Genomic DNA, 11,645 nt, shown 5'->3' with positions numbered 1-11,645 from the left:
AACAGGCTGTTTTTGGGACCAAAGTTCAGCACAAATTAAGTTTTGTGGTGAAAGTTAACAATACCAAATCACCCAACATGAAACTGAGTGAGAACTTTCATTTCTTTCTCCTGATTGACAAACATTTTTCAGTTTTCATCTCAGATCTCATTCCTGCTGCTTTCTTCTTCTATGGTCATTGTTTCGCTATGAATAAATGATCTTATTTATACTTTGCTGCAGCTTTACTAAACTCAGTGAGATAAACATAAAAACAAAAATCACAGGAATAGGAATAAATAACTTGAAACATTTATTTTACTGTATCAATTGTATATATTTAAATGTATGTAATTTGAATAGAATAGAAGTACTTTATTCATCCCGGCCGGGAAATTACTTTGCAGTTGCAGCATACAGACAAGTAAAAATAAAAATAAGAGTAAAAATTAAAATATATGTACAGCAAAAGTGCAACAATGCAGTTGTGCGAGATTGAGATGACCATAATGACACGTAGTGCAGAACAATGAGTAACTGTTATTGTACAGGGTGATGGCCTGTGGCAGGAAAGATTTCCTGTATCCGTCCCTTGGACAGCGGAGCTGAAGCAGTCTGTGTGAGAAGGTGCTCCGCTGTCTGTCCCCTGTGTGGTGGAGAGGCTGCTGTATGTTGTCCATGATAGCTAACAGCTTCTTCCGTGTCCTCCTCTCCACCACGGTTTCCAGTGACTCTAATTTTTGTCCCAGTACAGAGCCAGCTTTCCTGATGATTTTGTCCAGCCTGTTAGAGTCGCTGGCTCTGATGCTGCTTCCCCAACACACAGCAGCAAAGAAAATGGCTCCGGCAACAACACTGTGGTAGAAGGTCTCCAACATCCTGCTGCACACATGAAGGATCTCAGCTTCCTTGGGAAATAAAGTCTGCTCATCCCCCTCTTGCACACAGCGTCTGTTGGATGCCCAGTCCAGTCTGTTGCCGATCACCACTCCCAGGTATGTGTAGTCCTCCACCTGCTCCACCTCCTCCCCCTTGATCTTCAGTGGCTGTGAAGGCGTCTTCTCCTTCCTCCTGAAGTCGATCACCATCTCTCTGGTCTTGCTGACGTTCAGCCTCAGGTGATTCTGCTCAGACCACTCCACAAAGTTGTCCACCAGTGTCCTGTACTCCCCCTCCTCTCCATCTCTTATACACCCGACAACAGCTGAGTCATCAGAAAACTTCTGTAGGTGACATGACTCAGAGTTGTACTGGAGATCAGTGGTGTATAAGGTGAAGAGAAAAGGAGAAAGCACGGTTCCCTGTGGAGCTCCTACGTCACTGACCACCACATCAGACAGGACACCGCCCAGACGGACAGACTGTGGCCGGCCCGTCAGGCAGTCAGTGACCCAGGAGATCACTGAGCTGTGGACAGCCGTCCCCCGCAGCTTCTCACCCAGTAGCCGGGGCTGGATGGTGTTGAAGGCACTCGAGAAATCAAAGAATGTGATTCTCAGTGTCCTCCACCATCCAGGTGCATGTGGGCTCGTTGCAGCAGGAAGATGACAGCATCATCAACTCCCAACTGGGGCTGGTAGGCACATTGTAGGGGGTCTAGAAACATCATCACCTAAGGCCTCAGCTGGGCAGGACCAGTCTCTCCGTGACCTTCATCACATGAGACGTGAGAGCGACTGGTTTATCTGATAGATTCCAGTTTTTTAATGTAAATAAAGAATATAAGCAGTATTAGACAGCATGACACACATTTCCATGCTATGCTGATGATACTCAGCTGTACTTATCTATGAAACCAGATGAAACTAATCAGCTGGTCAGACTACAAGCATGTCTTAAAGACATAAAGGAGGGATGGAGGTTCCCTCAGGGAAATGGAAATCTCCATCCCATGCTCAGCACTGATATACAGAAATGTACAAAAGAGACAAAAGTGGAAAGCACCAGTAAAAAGATAATAATTTTATAATAGTAGTATACTGGTAATAGTAATGAAAATAGTAATAATAGGAATAATGATAGTAATGAAGCTAATAACTAAGAGCTGCAGACGTTTCACAAGGAGTCCCAATAATCCAGAGCTGATGGAATAAATGCAGGAAGAACAGTTTCCAGCTCAGAGACACGACGGGACTGAACTGTGAAATATTTCTGAAGAGATAAAAACAAGAGACGCAGAGATTGGACATGAGCATCCAAAGTGAAAGCTGAGAGGAAAGTTAGCCCAAAGTTCCTGATAAGATTCATCAGAAGAAGCAGGAGGACCCAGAGTCTCTGATCTGTGGGGCTCTGACTCTGTTTCCTCTGCATTAAGCTCGAGAAAGCTGTCAGACATCCAACTTTAACAGAGTCTGAGCAGCTGAGAAAGATGTTAAAGAGAAATACAGTTGAGCGTCATCTGCATAGTGGGAGGACATGTCCTTAAAGAGGGAGCAGATGTAACAGGAACGATTAAGGCCCCAGAACTGAACCCTGTGGGACACCGTAGGAAAGAGAAGAAGCTGCAGCCACAGAAAATGACGGTTCAGATAGATATGAATTAAGATATTAAGTTGGCTTCAGTTGTGAATTTGTACTTTTATAAATGAAAATAAATGGAGTTTATTTTTCCAACATATTTATTTAGTTTCATATTCCTCCTCAGAGTAACAGACTCCAGCAGAGAGGAAAACACCTTCATGTGGATACAGATCTGTGAGCTTCTTCTGGGCTCCGGGTTCACTTGGAGCTTTGCTGCTAACCGTGACGTCTTCAAAAGCTCTGAAAACTTTATTTAAAAAGGCTTTAATAAATTAAACACAATCGATCAGCCGAAGAAGAACAAATGCAGGATGGTTCTGATCCAACTGAAGAACTGTATCTATGGCTGTGTTCGAAACCGCCTGCTACATACTTGCAAACGGCATACTCATTCGATCAGACAGTATGCAGAGCGTTTACCCAAAATGCATTTCACCCATTGCCTTTTATCATAGGGAAAGCCATTACCATACAATTGGTGCTTTTGTTTTGAAAACAGGAAGTGAACCTACCCTCGTTGTAGCTAGCTTGAAACTGCCGTTTTGACAGGAAATGACGATCGGCGACGTCACGTTACGTTGCATCTTGGGTAGTTTGAGTATGAGTAGTAACCTCATGATGCATACCCAACATTTAGGAGAATCTAGTATGCAACCGGGAGCTTAAAAAAAGTTAAAGTTAGTATGAGTAGTAGGAGTAGTAGGAGAAGTAGGCGGTTTCGAACACAGCCTATTTGATCTTAAAACTAATCATTTAAGCACCAACAAAGAAGAGCTTCAGCATCTGTTTCTTCTCTGAGCTCCATTGTTTTTTGACAAGAGCTCAGTTTGGGTGGCAGAACTAAAAGAAAAGCATCTCCATGTTTGTTCTGATGACCTCTGAAGCTCTCTGAGGAGAACTGAACCAACTGGACCTGGTGTTGGACCTGGTGTTGGACCTGGTGTTGGACCTGGTGTTGGACCTGGTGTTGGACCTGGTGTTGGACCTGGGGTTGGACCTGGGGTTGGACCTGGTGTTGGCCCTGGGGTTGGACCTGGGGTTGGACCTGGTGTTGGACCTGGTGTTGGACCTGGGGTTGGACCTGGGGTTGGACCTGGGGTTGGACCTGGGGTTGGACCTGGGGTTGGACCTGGTGTTGGCCCTGGGGTTGGACCTGGGGTTGGACCTGGGGTTGGACCTGGTGTTGGACCTGGGGTTGGACCTGGGGTTGGACCTGGGGTTGGACCTGGGGTTGGCCCTGGGGTTGGACCTGGGGTTGGACCTGGGGTTGGACCTGGTGTTGGACCTGGGGTTGGACCTGGGGTTGGACCTGGGGTTGGACCTGGGGTTGGACCTGGGGTTGGACCTCAGGTTCTGAGGCCTGCTGGCTGACCCTCGCTGTAGTGGGGCAGGCGGGCGATGATGGCGTCGAACCAGGAAGTAGGACAGCAGCGGTGCAGGAAGGGGAGGAGCCAGCCCATCTCTCCGGGGGTGTACAGGGGCCTGGGACAGACGGACAGCACAGCGTGAAACATGTCCTCGACCACGGGAGACAGATCCACCGCCGACTGCTGCGCCATGATGGACAGACAGCGAGGAGCAGACGAGATGTACGCCTCCCCGTAGTCCTCTCTGGCTTCAGGGGAGGCGGCGGCGAGGAGCTCGTCTTTATATCGAGCGACGTCACCTCCATCCCCGAAGATGTCTGAGAGGAAAGATGAGACGTCATCAACCAGCTGCGTCATACTCTGACAGAAACACACACATCAGCTGCCGAACAGGCTCCGCCCACCATTCCACATCAGCCAGGACACGCCCCCAAGGCCAGGATGAGGCAAGATGTCACCTGGGCTGTGTTCGAAACCGCGTACTACATACTGCATACTTCCATACTACATACTGCATACTACATACTAAATACTGCATACTTCCATACTACATACTGCATACTACATACTAAATACTGCATACTGCATACTACATACTGCACACTACATACTACATACTGCATACTACATACTAAATACTGCATACTTCCATACTACATACTGCATACTACATACTAAATACTGCATACTGCATACTGCATACTACATACTGCACACTACATACTACATACTGCATACTACATACTACATACTCATGGATCAGACAGTATGCAGAGCGTTTACCCACAATGCATTTCGCTCCTGCCCGAGCTGAAATCAGCCGGCCTGAAGCTGATTTCCCTTAAGCTCTAAACTCTGTAAACTTTAGCAACATTTGAAACATTTTCAGGTGAGAAAGTAGTCGTTTAGATCCCCAACGTGTTGAAAACCTGACAAAATACCGGCTGTTTACCATTTTGTTCCCACGAATTCGGCGCTACTAAATGCTAGCCGCACTTCCGGTATTTTCACAAAATAAAATACCCGTTGCCTTTTATCATAGGGAAAGCCGTTAGGATACAATTGGTGCTTTTGTTTTGAAAACAGGAAGTGAACCTACCCTCGTTGTAGCTAGCTTGAAACTGCCGTTTTGACAGGAAATGACGATCGGCGACGTCACGTTACGTTGCATCTTGGGTAGTTTGAGTATGAGTAGTAACCTCATGATGCATACCCAACATTTAGGAGAATCTAGTATGCATCTGGGAACTTCTGCTTATTCAAACTTGCATACTAACTCAGAAAGTTAGTAGGAGTAGTAGGAAAAGTATGCGGTTTGGAACACAGCCCTGGATGTTTGGGCTTCTGACTGGAAGAAGTAGTGGGCGGAGCTAGTTGTTCGGCGAAGGTCACTGAGTTTTAACCAAACACAGTTCCAGCGTAACAACATATAAAGGAAAAGAAAGAGAAGCACCGGATCCGAAGGTCAAATGAACACTTTACCCACTTGTTCTGAAGCCGGCGGGCTGGATCAAGGCCACTTTGACCCCCCAGGCTGCCAGCTCCAGCCTCATCACTCTGGACAAGATGCTCACAGCCGCCTTGGAGGCTCCGTAAGCTCCCAGCATGGGCATGGGCACCTCACCTGCAGAAAGAGTGCTGTGAGGATCCACGGTCAGCACAGAACCTGAGGCAAGATTCTAGTTACTCTGGAGACGAGTCCGACGCTGTGAAATAAAGTCGTTTTACAGGAGAATCGGCTAAAAAGGAGCGTTCTTTAGTAGGGATGGAAATGGAAAACCGGTTCTAGTTGAGAACCGGTTCCCAGTGTTTCAATTCCTTGGAATCGTTTTGGCGATTTTGCAAACGATTCCCTTATCGATTCCAGTGGGCGTGAATAACGTCACCACGCAGCGTTGCGTGGCGAGTCCAGCGCAGCCAGCAGCCAACAGTAAACATGGCGCCCAAGCGGTACAAACGCTCGAAAGTTTGGTTACACATCCCTAAAAAAGACGACAACAGGGCAACTTGCAAAGTGAATATTTCACCAAAGGGAGGAAATACTACCAACATGCAATAACTATGAATGAATGTCGCGTTTTCGATCCGCTCCGGACTAACATTGGTGAATCTGAACCCAGCAGCGTTAGCAACGTTAGCATGTCCTCGGCTAACACTGCAGGTAACTAACTAACAAACACTGCCTATCATGTTAGCACCATTTGCCTGATTGTAAAACCTGCTGTTTAGTAACGGTTAAGGTTAAATGAATGCCTTCTCAGGCATTACATTTAGATGAAATCATGAGAGACAGAGCCTGACTGGCTCAGAGCCAGAGGCTGGTGGTACTACCCCCAGTTCACCTCTACCTCCAGCTTCTCCTTTCACCAGAGCAGGAAGAGTTAAATTACCCAGGCCAGGATAGACCAATGTGGACCTCACCGTTGTTGGGTTTGTGAGGTCATGACTCGTGTTACTTCTAAACTAAACAAAGTTGATGCTAATCGACCAGTTTGTTGTCCTTTTTCTCCAAATGAGAATCGATAAGGGAACCGACAAAGAACCGAATCGTTAAGCGGAATCGAAAAAATCTTAATCAATTCCCATCCGTATTCTTTAGATAAAACTCTGACTTCAGTGTGTGACACAAACAAAGATCTTCGAGATAAACCGACCCTGTTTTAACTTTGGACGGATGTACCTGCCATGCTGGACACGTTGACGATGCGTCCTCTGGAGCGCCGCAGCAGCGGCAGGAACAGCTGGCACATGTGGACGGCGGACAGGAAGTTGACGTCCATGCAGCGTCTGAAGGTGGCGAGCGGCTGCAGCTCTGCGACCGCGGGGCAGTGCAGGACTCCCGCGTTGTTCACCAGAGCCCACAGACCTGCAGAGAACACGCACCAGAAAGGCAGGCTGAAAGGATCATGTTTCACCTGCTTCCTGCAACCCAAGCGCCACCTTTTGTTCAGAAATTACATCACAAGGTTTTTACGCCCGCTTGGTTAAACTGTTCTGAAGCGCCCACAGTTACAGGGTTAGGGTTAGGAAAGGTAGATACGTTACAGGGTTAGGGTTAGGAAAGGTGGATACGTTACAGGGTTAGGGTTAGGAAAGGTGGATACGTTACAGGGTTAGGGTTAGGAAAGGTGGATACGTTACAGGGTTAGGGTTAGGAAAGGTAGATACGTTACAGGGTTAGGGTTAGGAAAGGTGGATACGTTACAGGGTTAGGGTTAGGAAAGGTGGATACGTTACAGGGTTAGGGTTAGGAAAGGTAGATACGTTACAGGGTTAGGGAGGCGTCCCTCAGGGCTCAGTTTTAGGGCCCCTGCTATTTCCTATGGATGAGCTCAGATCTGTTTCACTGATTTCCACTGGGATACAGATGACTGACGGATTTATCTTCATCTCAAATTCAGTGAAATTGTTGCTCCACTGTCTTGATGATGAACTTTTTCAAATTCAATGATATTTTAGCCTCTCTTCACTCGTCTCCAGTAACTTTTTGGATCGATCTTAAAATCCTTTTATGTGTTTAGGTCCCTCCGAGGCCTTGCTCCATCCTACCTCTCTGAGCTTCTGTCTAAGCTCAGGTTATAAATCTCTCCTTAAAACACACCTTCCACCATGGAAGATGTTCTGAGCTGTTTTAACTGTGTATAAACTGGGTCTGTTTATAAACACCTGGTGACCTTTCAGCTTTCCATAAACAGCTGATCTCAGCTCCTCTGACATCACAGCTGATGACATCACAGCAGCATCACAGACAGGTGATGTTTCTGGGCGGGGCTCTCACCTGTGTCGGCGACCTGCCTGCGGATGTACCTGAACACCGCCTGGGCCTGCGAGCTGTCGGTCACGTCCAGCTGCAGCACGTGCAGATTCTCCAGCGCTCGCGCCCTCAGCCGCTGCGCTCCGGCTCCATGCACGTCCAGCACGGCCGCGAACACCTTCAGCCCCGCCGCGCTGAGCCGCATGGCCAGCGCGTGGCCGAAGCCCGAGTCGCAGCCTGAGGGAGGAGACACAACGGCCGGGTCAGAGGTCAGAGGTCACAGGAAGCTGCAGCTCAGACAGGAAGTGATTCAGCTTTCAGCTCCTGGAACATGTTACACCTCCTCTGAGCCTCACCCAGAACCGAGAGTCGGTTCAGGATCCAACAGAGGTGGACCACAGGTCCAAGGCTGTGTTCGAAACCGCCTTCTTCTCCTACTACTCCCACTACTCCTACTAACTTTAACTTTTTTAAGTTCCCGGATGCATACTAGATTCTCTAAATGTTGGGTATGCATCATAAGGTTACTACTCATACTCAAACTACCCAAGATGCAACGTAACGTGACGTCGCCGATCGTCATTTCCTGTCAAAACGGCAGTTTCAAGCTAGCTACAACGAGGGTAGGTTCACTTCCTGTTTTCAAAACAAAAGCACCGATTGTATGGTAATGGCTTTCCCTATGATAAAAGGCAACGGGTATTTTATTTTGTGAAAATAACAGGAAGTGCGTTAGCTCACTGCGGCTAGCTTTAGTAGCGCCGAATTCGTGGGAACAAAATTGTAAACAGCCGGTATTTTGTCAGGTTTTCAACACGTTGGGGATCTAAACGACTACTTTCTCACCTGAAAATGTTTCAAATGTTGCTAAAGTTTACAGAGTTTAGAGCTTAAGGGAAATCAGCTTCAGGCCGGCTGATTTCAGCTCGGGCAGGAGCGAAATGCATTGTGGGTAAACGCTCTGCATACTCGAACCCCCTCGAAACTACGCCTTCAAAACACATGAACGAGTCTGTGAACGCGCAGGGGGAGGGGGGAGGGGGGCTGACGGTTGATGGGCGTGTCAGAATCCAATAGAAGTAACTCTCATCATTACTTCTATTGGTCAGACATTTCCTCTTGCTACACCCTCTACAATGGACTAAAAGATTATTTTTTTTTCTCCAAACATTCTACTTTAGTGGGTGCAATGAGGTCGTGAGGAGGTTTTCAGACAATATGATAAAAAATGCTCCAGAAAACATCTCATACCCCACCTTTAAACCATATTTATCTGATCGATTTCAGTTTGTTCTTGTAAATGAAGAATCTTCCTCACACACCAGAGTAAGTCATGGAGTTCCTCAGGGTTCTGTGCTCGGACCCATTCTTTTCCCTTCATAGATGCTTCCATTAGGTAACATTATTAGACAGCATGGCATACAGTTCCATTGCTATGCTGATGATACTCAGCTGTACTTATCTATGAAACCAAATGACAGAAACAGGCTGAACAAGTCTGGCTTGTGTGGAAGGGCTGCAGGACAAAGCCTCTCTAAAAGGAACCATCAGTGCAGCTTCCTGTTCGTCCTGTCGGTGCAGGCTGCCGCTCGCTCAGGAGGAAACTGGACGCCGTCCAGCGCCGCAAACCTGCTGGACTTCAGGTGAAGCGGAAAGAAGTGAGTTCATATCGAGGTCGTCATCACACGAGTAAAACCTGCTTAATCATCTCAGATCAGAGATAAAAGGTGGTGGGAGGTGAACCAGCATCCCACAGGCTGAGCCTCACCTGCTCTGCTGGCCCCTGATTGGCTGACAGACCTCTGCAGCACTTCCTGACTGCCACCCATTGGGTGGTGATGTCATACGACAGGCCTGCGTGTTCTCACCTGTCACCAGCACGGCTCTGTCCTGCGCCGGCAGCAGCTTCCGTCTCCTCGCCGTCACCCAGAACCCGGCGAAGCAGCAGCAGAACAGCGCCGCCCCCCACGGGAGCAGACGGGTGGCGGCGCACAGCCCGGCCCAGGTGAGGGCGCCGCTGAGCGCCACGGAGGAGGCGTCGCACCCGTAACCCGCCATCTCAGACAGCTTCCAGGAGGCCGCCACGATGCAGATGGCGGCAGCTGCTGCCGTCCACACCTCCATCCTGCAGCCGCTCGGGTGCGTCTGCCGCCTCCACGCGCACGCCACGCCTTTACTCTGACCCGGGAGGCCCCGCCCACCCCGAACCCTCCCAGCTATGCTGAGCTGCTGCCAACAGGCGTGTTTCTGGAACAAAGAGCAGCTCACGGGGCAAAACTCCCAGAACCTCACCACCAGTTAGAGTGCAGAACGTGGAGCTGTAACGTTTAAAAAGAGGCTGATGATGTCACACTCACCTGGTTACTCACCTGTTCCTGAGCAGCTCTGCCCTCTGCAGGCAGCAGCTGGAACTGCAGCCCCTGAGTTTAAATCTCAGATTAAACTCGTGTTTTCAGACATTTATCGCCATTAAAACCCGTCTAAACATACCAGCTTTAGTTGTTTATCTTCCATCAAAATATAAACTCAACTGAAAATAACTAATATTACCGTCAGCTGCATGAAAACATCAGAAAATATTCAGTTTATTTCAGAGTCGACTATCTTATTAATGAAAACTTAGTCATATTCAAATGGTTTATAAAGACCTATTATCACTGTATAAACCTTAATATTTCCTCTGAGATGAAAGTCTTTTACCCAAGTCCCCTTTAATTTATGGACCATTGAACGGCTTTTTAAATGCTTCCTCTTAGAGGAAAGTTTATCCATGTTTGTTAGCTTTTGTTAGTTTACTCAAATGACCTGTTATAGTTATACCAATCCTACTGTTAGGTAAAATTACCTGATTGATGTTTTTATTTACCTGTATGTCTTTATGTAAAGCACATTGAGTTGCCTGTGGTATGAAATGCGCTATATAAATAAAGATTGATTGATTGACTGAGAAATGAAACCCTTTAATTATATGTTCATGTTTCTGGACTCATTTCTAACAAATGTCCGTCCTTCTTATTTAAAGTTTTAGTTTACATGTTGGGATCAAACTATAAAACAGCTGAATAAACCTTTAAATAAAGATGATTAAACTGTTTATTCTTTCTATAAAACTTCATATCCGTGACTCCTCCGACTTTGAAGGGTGCTGTTCGACTGTGAAACTTAAAGGATCTCGTGGAGCTCCTTCTCTGTTTGAACCTTTTTGTAACTCCAGACTGAACGTTCTCTGCTTTTATTTGGAAGTGTTCCTCAGTCTCTGCTGGAGCACAGAAAGACTAAAGAGGTTGTTTTATTTCATCTTCCTCTGAAACGTTAATCTGAACCGTCCTGTTCCTGATGGAACCGTTTATCCGAGCTTGGGACCGCCGCTACAAACACCGGCGAGTCCCCAGCTAACCAACGGAGGGCGGAGAACCCGGAGAGAACCCACGCATACTGCCCGAGGAAAAGAAAGAATAAATAAACTTAATAATCGAGTTTAATTCTGTGATGTCGAGAGATTTTTTTAAAAATATTTTTTGGGGATTTTGTGCCTTTAATGGACGGTTATGGACAGATTTCGGTGCAATCTGTTGGTTTCCTTAGCTAGGAAATTGTTTTTGAATTGGCTCTATATGAATGAATTGGATTTTTGTTTGTGCTTTTTATGCCTTTATTGGACAGGATAGTTGAAGAGAGACAGGAAGCAAGGACAGAGAGAGGGGGAATGACATGCAGCAAAGGGCCGTCCGGTGCGGGACTCGTACCGGGGCCAGCTGCCTTGGATTATTTTATAAATAATTATGATTACAATTAATTTTATTCCAATTGGCTTGAATTGGACTTTATTATCAAAGTGCCTTGAGGTGACATTTGTTGTATTTGGCGCAATATAAATAAAAATTAATTGAATTCAATTGAATGAATTCAGAGAGACAGGAAGCAGGGGGCAGAGAGAGGGGGAACAACATGCAGCACAGGGCCGACCCACTACGCCACCCGTGGACAGATTTCTGCCCCTCATGTTCTTCAATAATCAAACACAG

General features: G+C 46.9%; 1 protein-coding gene across 6 annotated transcripts; it reads right to left on the bottom strand.

The window, feature by feature from the left end:
* Nucleotides 1-2,579: 2,579 nt before the first annotated feature.
* On the bottom strand, nt 2,580-9,790 carry hsd17b2 (hydroxysteroid (17-beta) dehydrogenase 2). Of its 6 annotated transcripts, none has more exons than XR_012770066.1 (6): nt 9,489-9,790; nt 7,645-7,857; nt 6,547-6,732; nt 5,353-5,490; nt 3,485-4,183; nt 2,580-3,436 (listed from the first exon to the last, which is right to left on the bottom strand). XR_012770066.1 is itself a non-coding variant. In XM_075470819.1 (5 exons), exons 1-5 carry the CDS (start codon nt 9,742-9,744, stop codon nt 3,846-3,848), a joined length of 1,131 nt encoding a protein of 376 aa, XP_075326934.1. In that variant the 5' UTR covers nt 9,745-9,790; the 3' UTR covers nt 2,580-3,845. The 6 variants fall into 6 exon arrangements, 3 of the variants coding, with proteins under 3 accessions (XP_075326934.1, XP_075326935.1, XP_075326936.1); XR_012770067.1 differs by having other exon boundaries at nt 2,580-3,424; XR_012770068.1 differs by having other exon boundaries at nt 3,533-4,183.
* Between the last annotated feature and the right edge of the window lie 1,855 nt (nt 9,791-11,645).

The sequence above is a fragment of the Odontesthes bonariensis genome, chromosome 7 (genome assembly GCF_027942865.1).
Source record: "Odontesthes bonariensis isolate fOdoBon6 chromosome 7, fOdoBon6.hap1, whole genome shotgun sequence".
In the NCBI taxonomy this organism is placed as follows: Eukaryota; Metazoa; Chordata; class Actinopteri; order Atheriniformes; family Atherinopsidae; genus Odontesthes; species Odontesthes bonariensis.
Note: the sequence above shows the minus strand (reverse complement) of the source record. Positions and strands in the feature narration are given on the sequence as shown.

Excerpts from the sequence above, each read along its gene's own strand:
- hsd17b2 (XM_075470819.1), bottom strand. The coding sequence starts at position 9,744 with ATGGAGGTGTGGACGGCAGCAGCTGCCGCCATCTGCATCGTGGCGGCC. Across the intron at positions 6,733-7,644 it reads CAGGCAGGTCGCCGACACAG|GTCTGTGGGCTCTGGTGAAC; the intron begins GTGAGAGCCCCG and ends TGTTCTCTGCAG. Across the intron at positions 4,184-5,352 it reads GCCCGCCGGCTTCAGAACAA|ACATCTTCGGGGATGGAGGT; the intron begins GTGGGTAAAGTG and ends CTTTCCTCTCAG.